The sequence below is a fragment of the Rhea americana genome, unplaced genomic scaffold, assembly GCF_003343005.1.
Source record: "Rhea americana isolate MKP2758 unplaced genomic scaffold, rheAme1 scaffold_48, whole genome shotgun sequence".
NCBI lineage: Eukaryota > Metazoa > Chordata > Aves > Rheiformes > Rheidae > Rhea > Rhea americana.
Window position 1 is genome coordinate 393,309 of NW_028186623.1, and position 15,680 is coordinate 408,988.

The window sequence follows — 15,680 nt, forward strand, 5'->3', positions numbered from 1 at the left end:
ACATAATGCTATAGTGATTTTTTTTTTGTACAGAAATGATGCCATCTGGCCAGCCACAATGTGGTATTAGTTAGACAGCCTTGCAGTGAAGAGGAATTGGCATGAAACGGGTGTGCTGTTCCCAAGTGCGTGCGTGTGTGTGTGGTGTTTTTTTTTTTTTTTTTTTTTGAGTAAAAGGGGTGGGTTTTCCCCAAGGTGGTTTGTGTGTTTTTTTTTTTTTTTTTTTTTTTTTTTTTTTCTCCTTTGGGTATGAGAAATGCAGACCTGCCCTACTTAGCTTCTATAGCTGCCCTCCACTTACAATACAGAAATTTGAAGTAATTTGATTTCTTGTAGTTGGAAGCAGCTTGTTAAGCAAGCAATTAAAAAAAAAAAAAAAGTGCGCTGTATTTCAAAGTTGCTTCAATGCCTGTTCTACCAGGTGAAGTCAGAACAGGCTCTGACCCTTCAGAGCAGTTCAAGTGGATCCACTGTGCCTAAGCAATAACTTTCCAGGGAGAGGCAGGACCTTGGCATTTATCTAGGAGAAAATACTTGGAAAGTCTTTTCCCCCCAGCTTTTAGCCCRCTTTTGCTGCGTAACCTCAAAGGGGGTGGGCAGAACAGTGGTTCCTCCAAGGTATGTCACTGAGACCCTCCCGAGGAAGGGCAACTAACTACACGTGGGATTTACAAGGAGAACAGCTGCATGCACAGTCCATCATGCACAGGACTATGGAGGCGTTGAGAGGAAGCAGTGGTAACCRCCCGCGTCAAATGTGGGGAAGGAAAAACCTCTTTTCCTTCCCCCCTGCCCCAACAGCATCTTTCAGCTCTGCCCTGCCTCTCTGGTGACTATCCTTTAATCTTTCTGCAYGCCAACAGCTTGCCCTATCGTTCCAGTTGTCTCAAACTACATGAAAAAGCTAAATCTCTACTACATAAAAACAGTGAGTGGTGGGCTGCTAGGGGTGGGGTTGAAGGTGGGTTTGCTTTGCTCATCAGGGCAGGGTTTTTTTTTCCGTCGCTGAAAAAATAAAACAGTCCGCTGTCCAGCAGAGGCTGCTTAGACTCTATCCCTCCTTCCCCCCCACACCAGCTCACTCGACGTGGACCTCCGTTTCCGGCCTCTGCAAACACAGCTCCGCTGGGAGGAAGGCCCCCTGGCCCAGGGCCGTGGCGTAAGTTCTACTGTGCACGTGGGAAAACCCGGGGGGCACAAACCCCCCTCCTCCTCCAGCATAGCCCCCTCTTTGGTGCTGAGGCATGGTATGGTAATCCTCCAAATTATCGTACTGGGACACCACAGTCATCGTGCTTTGGCGTTTCCCGAGGGTTTGGTATGGGTAGAGGAGGGCCGAGTCCCTCTCCAGCGGTTCGGGGTGCTGCATTCTGAGGCTGTGGCTCCGTTCGGGCTTGGGCGGTGGTGCCATGGGGGACGTGATGTGMTCCTCTTCTTTGTAGCAGTCTCTGGAGTGCTTCTCCATGGAAGCGGTGGGCCTGGCTCGAGGCCTTTCCAAATCCGGCCTGTCCTCYGCTACCCTCACCTCCTTGTGATTCAGTCTCAGGGTTTCCTGGTTTGCCGGGATGTACTTCCCACCCGAGTGCTGGTAACCGATGGGCTCGGAGGGCTCCGGACCACCTTTGGGCCTGTAGTCGGGATAAGGGGGCCCGTTCTTGGGTTCGGAAGGCTGCCTGTGGCTTGCTTCCTGCTGCAAGTGCGTCCTGTGTTCGTTTGGGTTGCAGCCCGGCTCGTGCAGCTTCCTGTTGCGGATGCTGCTCTGCTTCTGGGGGAGGGACGGCTTCTCTGACTGCCCGTTCCCGTAGGCCCCGTGGTAGTGGGCTCTGTCTAGCTCTGGCTCGGCGTGCTGCACGTAGTAACGTTCGTCCCCCTCGGGCGTAGCTGCTTTCGCCGGGTACCTCCCCTCTTTCCCTTCTGCCACAGTGAGGAGGCCAGTTTTCCCAGGATCTGACTTGCTGCGCAAGTGAATGACATCCAGCCCTCCCAGTTCCTCCTGCAGCAGAGGGGCCACGTTATCGTACTGGGACATCACGGGCCCTTTGACCTTCTGGCGCGTGCGGCTCTCCCGGCGAATAGACTGCATGCGGTACTTCTCCATGTCCTCCAGGTCCCACGACATGTACGCGTGTTTGATGTCTGGGGCAGGAGGCACGTCTCTGCTGATAAAGCTGTGCTCTTTGCCTGTCAGGTGGCTGATGAGGCCGCCCCGCGGGTAGGCRGACGAGCCAGGATAGCGGTACAGGCCTTTGCTCTGAAGCCGCGAGGCGTAGGATGCAAAGTCTCGGCTGGGCAGCGGGTGGAACGGCCTGGCCCGCACGGTGCTGTAGGGGTCCAGGTCGTAAAAGCTCCCGTCAGCAGCGGTGTAGTAGGAGGAACTGGAAGAGCTGGAGTAAGGACTGTAGCGGTAATGTACCCGCCCGTTCTCAAAGTAAGGCTGCAGCTGAGTTACGTGGTAGTCGGAATGGGGCTGATATGGCTTGTACTGATAGAGGGGCCGCGGGCAGTACACTGGCTCGTCGTCCGGAGGCACCTCAGTCCGTGAAATGGGGACGGAGCGGATAGCGGAGGCGGCGGGTGTGGGCACGTGCAGCGACTGAACCCTTCGGATGGTGGGGTAGGGCGGAGCATCCTCCGCGTAGCCRGCGTTACGCAGGCCGGTCGGGCTCACGGAGGACACGAACTCCGTCCGGCTGCGAGGTTTGGAGTGGAGCGTTGCAGTGCTCTTCCCCTGGGTTGTGTAGGTGCTGTAGCGAGCGCCCATAGACGTGGGTGTCTCTGACCTGGGAGGGTAGGCTTGGTGCTGGTCGGGCTTGCTGTGGTAGGAGATGTGAGGAGGAACGCTCTCCGGCCKGTACTGGTGGGTGGAAGCTGGCTTGTGGTGCAGGTAGCTGTCTGGCCCGGAGGACTCGGGAACACTCTCTGGCTTGGGATGCGGCACGTACACGGACTGCAGGGAAGCGTGCTTGGGTGGGGGAGGTGGTGGAGGTGGCATCAAAGCTTCCTCCACTGAGGAGGCCAGCATGGAGGAAGCCAGGAAGGCGTGATAATTGGAGTTGTTGATGGCGTCCGCGTTGTTCGAGTGCATGGCAGCAGCAATTTTGCTCTCCAGCGTTCTCACAGGCGGGATGGGGGGTGTAAAGCTGTAGGAGGAGTGAGAGGGGACTGACTCAGACCGCAGGTGCAACGGAGGAGCCCTCRTAGTCTCCCGAGGCTTTTCCAAATGGCTCTGGTGGCCTGCGGGCATGGATGAGGAGCTGCAGATAGTAGAATTGCTTTCTGAGATGAAAACAGGAGCAGRCTCAGGTGGCTTTTCAGGTGCTGTTGCACCTCGTACCTACAGGGAAGAAACCAGTGCAAGTTAGAGGTGAGCACCTTCCTCCCACTCTGTACAACAACCTCGGAGATGCTTGTACAGCTAACTCGAGTGTAGACTCTCCTACACCTGCTTTCTGTTTGCTGCGGAGACCCAGCTCTGCTCGCTGTAGAAGAAAGAATGTGTGTGTGTGTGTGTGCGCCCTTTGACAGCAAGGGCAAGATGCTGCCTCTGGGAGATCACGAGTGAGTTTTCAGGACCTGTCACCCGCTGCGGCCAAGGAGCCCGAGAGTCCCTTCTGCAAGTGTCAAGCTGCAGAGAGGGGAGGAGGTGGTCCTCTCTCTCTGTGAACAGGTCAAAAACTCTTACGCAGTGGCCCGAGTGTTTTGCTTGCTTGGCTTATACTTGTCTCTGTGAAAATGCGTGTGGATTCAGAATGCTGCCTGCCCCGCTGAGCAGAGATAAGGAGCGAAATACTGCAGAAACCGCTTCCTTGAAGGTGGCAACAGTGTCTAAGGCAGTTGTGCCAGTCTCCTTGGCAGCAGGTGGCTGGATGCTGACTGAACATCTCCATGTCCAACTCGCACACCATCAACCTGACCCGCTTTATTAAAGAGCATTGGAACAGGTGGTGAAAAGGGGATGCAAAAATTCTTACTATTTTCAAGCACGTCTAAGTTAGCATTCCCTGTGTCAGTCAACCCAGCGTGCGTGCGTGTGTGTGTGTGTGTGTATATATATATATATATATATATATATATATATATATATATATTACACATACACACACGCATTTTTTCCCCTCCTCCTTAAAACCAATGCAAGCAAGTAGATCAGGATGTTCCCATGTCTTCACTTAGGAAATTGTGTGATGCTTCCCTGTAAGGCTGTGCCTCTGCTGTATACATGCAGCTTCCAGTAACCAGGGGATTCCCTGCCTCTTCCTGTTTGGATTTGAGCCCAGCTCTCCTTGGGCTCAACGTTCTAGAATTACAAATCAGCTGTACGCAGATACTGTGTGTGCAAATACATGCAAGGCGAGAGGGCGCACGTGCTTACCTGACTGCAACTACTCGATGCTTTTGCAGCGGCAGCTGGCACTTGTCCCGTTGCAGACTGATCTTGCCTCTGCGATGGGGCGGGCTGGCTGGCCGTGAGTGTGCGTGGAGCAGCTGTAACAGTGACATCTGCCACAGCTGTGGATGGAGCAGCGGGGTGTGGACCCGCTGCCCCACGGCTAGGCTCGGTCGCTGTTGTCTGGATGGTTGTTAGATACAGCATTGAGGCCAGGGCGGTTTTCTCCCCAGCAGTTACAACAGGAGGAGACTGAAGTTTGTCCTCAGCTGTGCAGACAGGAACATGGTGCTTGTCCACAGACATGCACGTGCGGAGATGGGGCTTATCTACGGACAAGTCTGCTGTGGGTGGTTCCCAGTCAGGCAGTGCGCCTGGGTGGTGGTGTGTGTGGTCCCAGTCCCCAGCGTGGGAGGGGAAGTGATCTTTGTCCCCCACTTTACCAGGATGGAAGTTGGATTGCTCCTGCTCTGCATCTCTGCTAGCAGGCATGTCCCCAGGCATGCCAGTGTGGAGAGGTGGGGGGTCCCGGCTTCCAGGTGCACCTGGCAGGTGGTTCTGCTCCCCTGGTGTGCTGCTACCTTGAAAATCCTGCTCTACTGGTGCACCAGTCTGGAAGTGAAGTCGGTTCTCAGGCAGACCAGAATACAGGTGGAGCTTGTCTGGTGCACCAGCACTGAGATGGAGCTTTTCTAGAGCTGCACCAGCTTCAGCCTCTCCGTAATTTGTGCTTTCAGAATGAGCATCTCCTGGCCTTTTCTGAGACTGAGCGGACGCTTGCTGTGCGGACTCGGCTAACGCTAGGGCTAGCATGCGCGCTGCGTTTTTCGGAGGAGGAGGAGGGATAAGAGACACAGAACTGACGGGAACAGGATCCTGGGGGGAGTCGAGGGCAACTGCTCCTAATGGGGGGAAAATTGAGAGAGAGAGTGATTTTATGTTACCCAAGAAGGAGAGTGACCTAACCTTAATGACTATTATAGAAAAATAGATGCTTTCCACACTTTCACAGTGGCAATTCCTTCTGATGCGAAATACTGTATCTTCTGTCCCACATGCAAACGCTGCTCAATAGCACAGCAGTTCATCACAAAAAAGAAAAAAACACAAGAGATTGTCTAAAGGTTCCTCTTGCATTTCTAGAGAGGTAGGAAGTAAGTAGAAGAGAATGAGATACCCTTATACAATTTTGATCATAAGGTTTTGGGCAAAAAGGTCCCTTCTTCAAGTGTTGGCAGATTTTTAATTAAAAAAAAAAGTCTTAAGATGGTCTTTTGGCTGAAATGATTTAGAAGGACATGCTATAGATTTTTCATGTATGACAGGATGAGAGGAAAAAAAAAAGTGGTATACAAAGTGCTATGGCAAATAGCCGAGATTTGTGTGATGTAGGGAGAAGGCAGAGGTTTCTATTAAGACCTTACTGATCTGCACAGCCCTGCAAGACACTTGTGATCAGAACTGATGGGCAATCCCCTCTCCTAAAAGGCACGCAGAGAAGGACTCTTTCTGAGAGCAGGTCCCCTTTGGAACTTAAAGAAAGAATGGAGGAAAATGCACTGTACCTGGCTGTGTGTGTCCAGTGGGTACAGTCTTATTCTGACTGCTTGACATTGGTCTCTCCCCTTCTTCTTGCAACTCTGGTTTGCCAGCAGCCACTAGCTGGGCATGCTGTAGCTCTTGGTGGGCTCCTTCCCCTGCTCCCGTTTCACTGCTTTTCAGGGGCAAGGACATCTGGGTTGGGGACCTGTTAGTGATCTCACTGATGCCAATCCCTTTGCTCCAGTTGGAAGCAGAGGAGTTTCTGGATGTGATGGGCGCTCCTCCAAGGGCTTCTGACATGCGGCTGGGCAGCGCAAAGGAGACGGGTTCTGAAGCAGTCAGCGGTGGAGATCTGATGGGCTTTCGCCCCATCTTAGGTGAGAAAGCGTGGGGTTTGGAGGCCTTCTCTTCAGTGGGGCTCAGGTCCAGAGTGAAGAAGGGACTCACCTTCTCTTGGAATGGGGACACTGGCTCAGAGCTCGTGGCACTGCCTGGTGTCTGAGACTGGCTGCCTGATTCTAAATCCCTCTTAATTAGGCTCGGCTTCTCCTTATTGATGCCAACTGACTCCAGTAGGGAGGTACTGCTATCCAGGCACTCCGACTCGGCTTGGGGCGGGCTGCACTGAAAAGACATYGGGTCGAAATCCAAGCTAGCGACTCCGATATCCGGTGGGCTCAGGTCAACGTCTTCAGCAGATCGAGGAGAAATAAGGGCAGGAACGTGGATTAGCCCTTCGTCCCCATCACTGTCATCGTGGGGAAGGTTGTCGTAAGAATTGCAGCGATTCATGTTTCCTAGAAGCTCTCCGTTGAAGGAAGCGGACAATGCGTCGCTGCTGGATCTGGGTCTCCGGGGTCGAAACAATTTAGATTCTCCTAGGAAGAAGCAGGTATGTAAGGGTTGCTGTCAAATATTACTGTCTAGGACGCAACGGCTCGATGTTAGTTTAAAGGGAACGTGCAAGATGCTCACCTGGGGAACACTAAAGTACCGTAGCTAGCGGTAACTGTTAACTGAGTTTATTCCAGCTCTYTTTAAGCAGTATTCTGGTCTGATTTAGTCTGAAATGAAGCTGCTCATAAAGGAAAACTAGTTTAAGTGTGCACCAGCCTTAAGTCTCAGAAGATGTTTTCCTCYCTGATGTTGTGATGTTTAAACTGTGTGTGTGTGTAGGCAGGACTGCTCTCTCGAGTATTTGCAGTCAGTAGTGTCATACTGCCTTTCTAATTCATGTGCATTGAGAGCACAGGTGCAATTTTGTCTTACCATCGACAGCATGCAGAGAGGTAAGGGATTCTTCACTTTTAGCTGAGCGAAGAGTCCCGCTGTCTCCTCTTCCACCTAAGGAAATGCAACAGGGAAAATGAAAAGCTGAACTACAGAAGTGACGTACATTTGGCTATGTAATGGTAGCAAGAAGAAACTAACAGATTTCTGGCAATAGTGCTACTGTCTTGAGAATAGCTGGGGGGTTTTTTGACTTTGCAAAACCTTTTGCCGTTTAAAAAAAAAAAAGACAAAACAAAAAAACAAAAAAACCCAAAACCACAATCCTTTATCTCGTGYCACGGTTAATAGGCTTTACTGTCTGTGTATCGATAGATGTAGTCCTGTTAAGCGTGGGAGGCRGGGCGAGATGGCCTACAGAGGCCACTTCCAACCAGCGATTCTGCGCTACTAGGCTAGAGGCAATTACACATGAATGAATGGTTTGTTTTGGGTGTGTGTTTTTTTTTGTTTTTTGTTTTTTGTTTTGTTTTGTTTTGGATACTCCTTTTACAGATCGGGGCAAAGTAATTTATCAAAATGGTAACTTGTGCAGATGACAGGTTGGGAAACTAACTACCCGCCCCATCTCACTACAGACTCTGGATATGACTGAGATAGTTTGTAATGGCAAATAAAACCCCTTAAAAATGGGGAAGAAAAACACTTACACAGTTGATTTTTATGAGCACTGAACAACTACAACTTCAATGCTCCAAGGAGACGGCCTGAAAGTATAGGCATATGATGTGTTTATTGTACTGAAGACTATGACGGTTGTAATTTGAAAATGGCACCAGAGAGAAGCTGGCATAAAAGCCCCCACTGGACCACGTCAGGGATTTGTGGTGTGTTTTACTGCAAAAACAAACTGTTGCTGTTTGTTTTAGATCTGGAAGGAGACAGCAAATTATATATGCAAGRAGCTGAAAAGTCTAATGCATCAGATGCAGCTATAAAAAGTTTTCCAATTCCCTCTTTAGTTGTACTGGTAAAACTTTCTGTGTGACTAAGTTTGTGGAGTAAGTGCCTTTACCGAGTTTAAATGTGTGTCTTTTGAGAGCAGCAAATGGAGCAGAAATGTGCTCCTATTTCCTAAGAGGGTCAGAAGGAATTATTCTGAGGCTTACTGTAGTGGTGCCTGTATATCTGTCTTTCAAAAGCTACCCTGAGACAAGAGCTGGACCTGCTAGAGCACAAACCTCTAATGCTTGAACTAACTGGGGATCTGTTCTAATGCTTGAACTAACTGGGGATCTGTTTAGGAAAGGCAGCAGTTAAGTGAAGATGTTATACGTGGCCTGAACGCTAGAAGGAGATAAAAGCACACTGCAAACATGAATTCTACGTTCCTGAAAAACCTGACTTTTAAGAGAGCTGGAATTGCATCTTTACCTGCCAGGGCTATGGCTTTCATTTCTGAGGGTTCGCTGGGGTTGCGCTGTAGTTTGCGTTTGGACACGGAGGATGATTTTCCTAGGTTGAAGAAGGAACGCCAGCTGCCAACTGGCGATTTCTTCATCTTATTGGGCGGTCTTTTTCTGGAATGAGAAAATAGAGCAAATTGTGAGGGGAAGCTGCGTTTGGCTCCTGCTGCTTGTTAGCGCTACCTGATTTCTGCTGAAAGCAAGCTTAGAAATTCAGTCCATTCAAATAGTTGAGGATGCTTTCATTCTCACAGCTCAGCCCTAGAGTCTTGTGGGTAAATCCTGCGGAACAAGCAGATGCAATGCGGATGAGGGAAGACTCCAGATCTGTACAGTACTGCATCTAAGGGGTGGCTATTATTTAGGTGGCAGACGTACCAGTTCCCTCAGGAACAGGGCACTGCCATAAAAAGTATTCCAAAGCATCATCTGTTGCTTATTCCGTAAAGTCACATAGCCTCCTCCGATCGCTGTGTTTCGTTCTGAGGGTCATTGAGTCCGTCCAACTTGTTTGAGCAGAACCAGCTAGAGGTGTTTGGTCCTGGAATCTGAAAGACCCTAATGTTTCTGATTATTTTACCTTGTTTGTGTTTCTCTGCGCATGGCTAGTACAGGCATCAGTAACAYCGCGTACCGCATGGCTTTATATGTTTAATGGTGACCTTGTTAGAAAGGGGGGAATGGCACAGAAGCTACGTAGCTAAACTAAGCCCACCAGACAAGTAAGCAAGCTGCATCCTCAGARTCCAAAGGGAGAGGAAAACTGGATACAGTATCACATGTGCGCTTACAGTCAAGGCAAGCAAGTCCCCTGGGGACTAAATTGCTGTAGTTGAAAAAAACAATTTTAACATGTAACGTGCTGGAAAGGAAACTCCTCTCTACCTTTCAGATGGAAAGTCTATGACTGTGTGGAATTTCCCCTGTAAAGCTGCAGGGCCTTCTCCCACTTCAATGTATTTACTGTCTGCCACGATGGGAGAGTTGATCTGGGCTTGCGTCCGTGCCTGTGCCTCCTCCAGGGTGAGCAGCTTTGTGGACGGAGAGGATACCAGCAGAGACTTGGGCCGTGACAAAGAACTGTGCCCTGTAAAGGAAATCCAGAGACAAGAGGGAGATCAGAGAACAGCAGCACAGAAATCAAAGCTTAGCCTGCATGTTTAGGGGGGAGAGATGCTGTTTCCCCCCCTTCCCCTAAGATTTTTATAACTCAGCAAAACAAGGATATGATGAATTTAACCATTACTTTTGCCAGAGGTTATGTTTATGACAAAGAAAATGGTCAAAACTGACAGTGGCTCAGTGTATTTAAAAAAAAAAGGTGTATGAGGTGAACCAGGTCAATCAGAAACCTGGACTGATGTACTTCATTTGCGTGCAAACCTTGGTAAAGGAAGTGACCTGTCTTCCTCCTAACCTTGGTGTTAGCCTTTCCCACGTTCTAGCTCATGGTGCAACAGGCAATACCATGGGTGACTTGAGTTGCTTCAAAGTAATCTTGCAGATTACAGGACACAGTAAACTGAATCTGGACGTGTGTCATACCCCTGGCCTTTTTTACAGCTTGCTTTTGTTTTTTTGGGGAGCAAACATTGAAGTTTTGTGAAAGCAGTTGATGCTGCCTCCTGCTGCTAGGATCTGTAAGTCAGTCTGTGTTGTGGAGGAGCGTAAGGTTGCAGAAGTGCACAGGGAGTCTGTTACAAGAGCTGTCTCTTACTTTACAAGTATTTATACCGTTATGGTCATGTGAGTAAGGGGGCAGGGGAGTATTTAATCCTTCCACGTGGMCATCCTGGTTGAATCCGGTCCTACTGCTATTTCTTTCGCACYGCAGTTTCACATAAAACGTGCAGTCTCCTGTGTGTTCATCAGCTGTAAATGCTGCTGGGGAGAAGTTGGGCTGAATCATGTACACGGTACTCCAACTAACTGTCCTGCAGTGCCTGAAGGTAGGCTTGGGAATACTATTTCCACCTCTTACAGGTTGGCACAGGTTAGGTGCTGTGCTCAGAGAGGCCCCTGTAAGCACTGAAGATGCTGCTGCCTTGCTCTAGCGTGATACCCTTGAGCTTAGCCCACGTGCTGTGAAATAGCCTGACCCCTCTCCCCGCCGGTTCTGTGCTAAAGCGTGCTGAACGCGAAGGACCTGGTCACTAAACGAGCAGCAGTCTAAGCCTGGGTAACGACCTGGCTCAGCCTCTTGGCATGTTTATCTTCCCCTGGCAGGGCTCAGCCTGGTGCGGGCAGTGAGTAGTGCGGAGCAGCCTGCGCTGCTTGGGGAGCAGGTCCGTGGAGAACCGCTGCTGTTCAGCGAAGCTAACCTCGGCTCCTCTGACTTCAAATTGCCTCCTTATAGGAACAAAAGCTAGACTGATAGCGACTCTGCTGCCCTGAGCAGAGGCAGGGATAGAGAAGTGGGAAGCAGTAAATATACTGGAAAACAGCTGTCTGGGTGCCACAGGTAGTGGTAGCTGCACTGAYTGGGCATCTCTCCTTGGAAGGGCAGAGTATCGAAGCAGATGGCACACGCTTAATGCTGCTTGCAGACTGCGCATTTATTGATCTAACACTTGGAGTAAACTTTCTCCCTGGTGCAGCTCCATTTGTTTTCAATGGAACATGCGTGTGTACAGCCTGTTAGCAGTTACTCAAAGGGATTTATAGGTCCCGGGCCTGAGGGCTGAGTGATGCTTCAAGTGCTGGAGGGCCTGGTACGAACATGTCACAGTTCATTTCTTGTATCCTAAAGCCACAAATCAGCAACACAAGGAGGGAGCTGGGCAATCGCTGTAAGACCYGCGTGGACTGAGCTGCGTAACACTGGCATAGCTGATGTCAAAATATTTCCCGTTAAGAGCAAGACTAAATCTTTCATTGTCAACATTGCTGAGTACTAAGAGCTTTCTGTTTATGTTCTAAGCTGCTGGGAATGAAAGATGGGTCACGTGTGGTACTGTACTGCAGATGAGCTCAACTGGATGAGAATGAAGGAGAGTCAGTTGATACTGGTTTTAAAAAATTTGTTCCCCTTGCTCCCTTGTCCTTACTTAAGCGATTCATTACCATTTCTCAATGCTAGGAGATAAAAGCAGCAGCCAGATATTGAGGTGTTCACTTCTGCACTGCATCCTTGGCATCTAACAAAGACAGTGAGAGCAGTTTCAAAAACCAGGCCGTGTTTGCCTGGTTGTAATGGAATTCCCTGGAAATTGCTCCTCTTGTTCTTCCTATAAACATTCTCAAATGTCCCAGGGAAGGCTCAAGTTTCCGTTAAGCGTCTGCTACTGTTTTGGTTCAAGGTAAAGCTGACTGAGGAAGACACGCACCTGCTCCATCTCGTATGACTGAGCTGAGTTTGGAACTGAAGAGGACGTCTACGTGATTCAAGATGAATTCCACAACTACCGACTGGATTCTCACCTCCATGAAGGCAGCTGTTCCGCTGAAGCAGGCCGACTCTATCTGCTTTGATCTAAAGAAAAGGCAGATTAAATAAAATGCAAACAGCTAGGAGAAGGTGGAAAGATGAGCTYGCTTTGGGTAAGCATTCGGCATCCGTGGAGCTATTGTGCCTGGCTGCTCAGGCAGACAAGACTTTAGGAGCAGTTAAGGGATTAAATCTCATCAAAGCATTATACAAATGATCACACGGGCTGTGGTGATTTATACCCACATTTTGGTTTCAGACTGGATTCCTACTGAAATAAGCAAGAGGAGCACCTGGCTCTAGAAGGAAAAGCAGCGCATGTGGCAGGTCCAGACTGAGGTAAGTGCACTGCATGCACAAAGTTTAGTTTAGCTTCTTTCCAGATGCACTGAAAGCCAGCAGTTTAAAGCAGTGGTTTTGTAGAATGCCATGGTGAGCTTTATACGTGGTTTCCTCTCTCCAGGGAGGAACATCTCCACCTGGTTCTGCTCAGCAAGTACTCCAGTACTCACAAAAGCAGATTCAAATGAGACTCAAATGAGATCATTTCATTGCTTGTGGGTGGAGAAAATAGCTCATTAACTGCACACAGGGAAAACTAACTCAGATTTCTCAGGTTGGCAACGAAGGAGTCCAGAAATCAATGCAATAGAGGCTAGAGTGATTGTTATTCTTAAGCAAGAATTTTAAATTACAGCATGAATTTTGGACCATCTTATTAGACATAGCCCAAGCAGAAATTTTAGGGGACAAATTTATCTGAGCTCGTTCCTGTAAGAGTCAAATTGTGCAGTCAGAAGCTGTCATGTGAGACTCTAAAGACTGAGGCATTGGGAAAAGGGCCATGTTGCAGAACAGGTTTTCCTGGATGACCAAGGACACTTCTAGTCTTAATTAACCAGGAGAAAGAAAAAGTATCATTTACACAGGGAAGGAAAATCGAGCAGGCTTCTTCCTTGGCACCACTGAACTGCTGTCTATGGAACTGCACTGTGGTGAGAAGGCACAACGCTAAAGCACTCTCTGGGGCTGTATTAACGCGGTTCCAGCGACAACAGCCGGGTACCTGCATCGTGAGGGCAGGAGCTTACCAGTCTGTCTCAAACCCTTGCTCAGAATAACATTCTCTTAGAAATTTTACAGATGAGCACAATGGATGGAAAAAGATTCTTTTGGTGGGTGGCTGCTCTTTCTGGAGAGCATGTCTGGCTAGTTCTATATGTGTAAACCCCAGTTTAATTAAGCCTTTTAACCAAATGTGGAAGGAAAAAAAAAAGAAGAAACAAAAGAAAGGAATACCTCAGGAGGTTTGGAGCCCAGACAATTGCTAAATTCTTGGTGTGCATATTTGTGATGGAGCAGTAATCAGCTAGACGAGCTAAGTGTCTCATTAGGAACTCTAGTGTCCTGGAAAAGGAGAGAGAGGCAAATGTTCAGCACCAGTTAGCATGCCATGCTGCAGTTTGCAAAACAAACCCACAGTTCTTTACTTATTTATTTATTTGGTTTGAGAGATAAGAGAGTACATAGTTCAGCATTTTTTTTTCTCCTAAGAACAATGATGAAGTTGCCTTTAGCAAATAATTAAATGGGGGGTGGGGTGAGGGAAGTTTCTCCTAATTCCTCCAGGCTAAAGATGACTGCTAGAACACCTGCTCTTAATCAAATGACAGGATCCAATAACCATGAGGTGGACAGGAATATCATAAATGAGCAGCAGGATTTAGAAACAGTGCATGCTGAAAATTCATTATTTGGCTGCTTTGCTCTGCTGTTGTGCAAGAGAAGTACATCGCTGTGCTGAAGGTGATGGCTGCAATGCTTGTCACAGGGCTGGAGGGAAGGACTTCGAACGTTACGCTATTGTGAAGTGGAGGATATTTTTACATACGCAACCACCCCCCAGGATTTAGAAAACCAGCAAATCCTCTCAGAAAGCACTAAGATCCTCTGTGAATTCTAGCTTATGAAATAGCTGTAGGCAGCTATATTACAGACAGATAGAAGGTTAAACGTCACAGGCTTGTGTTCACATTAAATAAAGCTTTTCTTTTTATATTAAACAACAGTGAGGACAAGCACCAGGAGGAAGGCAGAGGGGACCAGCGCTCTTCGTTCCAGCCGCACAGCGCAAGACAGTAATGAAAATGCTGATGCACCCTCCTCCAGTGTGTTGCTTAGCAGCAGCAGCGCTGCCTGGTGCCTCTGTGGGCACCYGGCTGGGAGATTTCTGCACTTCTGCTTGGGAGCAAAATGGACAGATGCCCCCGCAACCAGCACCACCACCCGGCCAAGCACAGAAACTCTCAGGGAGGAGTACCAGAACAATAAAGTTTCTTTTCAAAACAAACCCATTCCAAAGTGAGACACCAGCATCAGTTTTCAAGGCCCCGCCCTGCCCCCCACTGGTCTAAGATAGAGCCAGAAAAGCAAGATGCTCTTGCTTAAGTTAAACAAGTTAGGCCAGGTTGGAAGCCCTCATGAGGATAAGAGTTATTCCAGGAAAAGCATGGACTGCACCAGAGAAAATCGGACGCAGGAGCACCCTTTCAGAAATAAACTATCTCCTGCGTCCGATTTTCTCTGGTGCAGTCCATGTTTTTTTCCAAGAGGGCACTAGGCTGGGACTTGGGGAGCACCTTTCCAGATATATGGTGCTCCCCAAGTCCCAGCCTAGTGCCCTCTTGGAAAAAACATGGACTGCACCAGAGAAAATCGGACGCAGGAGATGGAAAGGGACGTGAGAAGCGCCTTTTCAGAAATAAACTATCTCCTGCGTCTGATTTTCTCTAGTGCAGTCCATGCTTTTCCTGGAATACCTCTTGGCTGGGACTTGGGGAGCACCTTTCCAGATATACGGTGCTCCCCAAGTCCCAGCCTAGTGCCCTTTTGGAAAAAACATGGACTGCACCAGAGAAAATCGGACGCAGGAGATAGTTTATTTCTGAAAAGGCGCTTCTCACGTCCCTTTCCCCCTTCATTAACAGCAATAGACCATTACAATTAGTTGTTAATAGATAATTGCTAATTAATACACAGTTGCTATTAATTAACAATTATAGGTAATTAGTGAGCAGTTAATAGATAATTGTTACCACTGGCTATTTAGTGGTATTACTATTATCGCCATTATGAAGAAAGTTAATAGCTACAACTTTATTAAGGGCTGCTGCCTCCATCCTGCAAGCACCAAGTCCAGGATACAGCACGATCCAGTGAAGCATCTACACTGTCCTGCCTGTACTTAACGTACCCAAGGCAAGAGAAGGGCTTTCAAGCCGCTGCTGCTATTTGTGCATTGACACACWCAGTTCTGTCATGCAGAGTGAAACAAAGCAAAGGGGGTTATTGCCAAGATGCAGTTAAACAACTTACTTAAGCCAAAGTCCTGAAATACATTTTTTGGATATGTTTTTCTGTAATGCTATTACACCCTGCAGAGGATATTGTTCTGTCCCCCTCCTCCTCCCGAATAAAAATATTTACTTAGTGATATCAGACCCTATTGACATAACGAGCTTGTACTTGCCTCTTTACAGCGTACTTTCTAGAGGAAGTCAAATAAGATGTATATGAGGTTTATGGTATTTGTGTCTTGGTATGATCTAATTAAAATATAAATCAACCT

General features: G+C 48.5%; 1 protein-coding gene across 4 annotated transcripts in view; it reads right to left on the minus strand.

Annotated features, from left to right (window-relative positions):
* Positions 1-204: 204 nt before the first annotated feature.
* ARHGAP32 (Rho GTPase activating protein 32) overlaps positions 205-15,680 on the minus strand; it is a 193,947-nt gene continuing 178,471 nt past the window's right edge. For all 4 annotated transcript variants that reach the window (XM_085316757.1, XM_085316756.1, XM_085316755.1 and 1 more), the window contains 8 exons: positions 13,352-13,459; positions 11,952-12,097; positions 9,511-9,712; positions 8,594-8,739; positions 7,199-7,273; positions 5,953-6,807; positions 4,373-5,289; positions 205-3,334 (listed from right to left, as the gene is read on the minus strand). In XM_085316757.1, the coding sequence (XP_085172883.1) occupies positions 1,079-3,334; positions 4,373-5,289; positions 5,953-6,807; positions 7,199-7,273; positions 8,594-8,739; positions 9,511-9,712; positions 11,952-12,097; positions 13,352-13,459 (4,705 nt within the window). In that variant the 3' untranslated portion in view covers positions 205-1,078. The remainder of the gene's footprint in view (positions 3,335-4,372; positions 5,290-5,952; positions 6,808-7,198; positions 7,274-8,593; positions 8,740-9,510; positions 9,713-11,951; positions 12,098-13,351; positions 13,460-15,680) is intronic.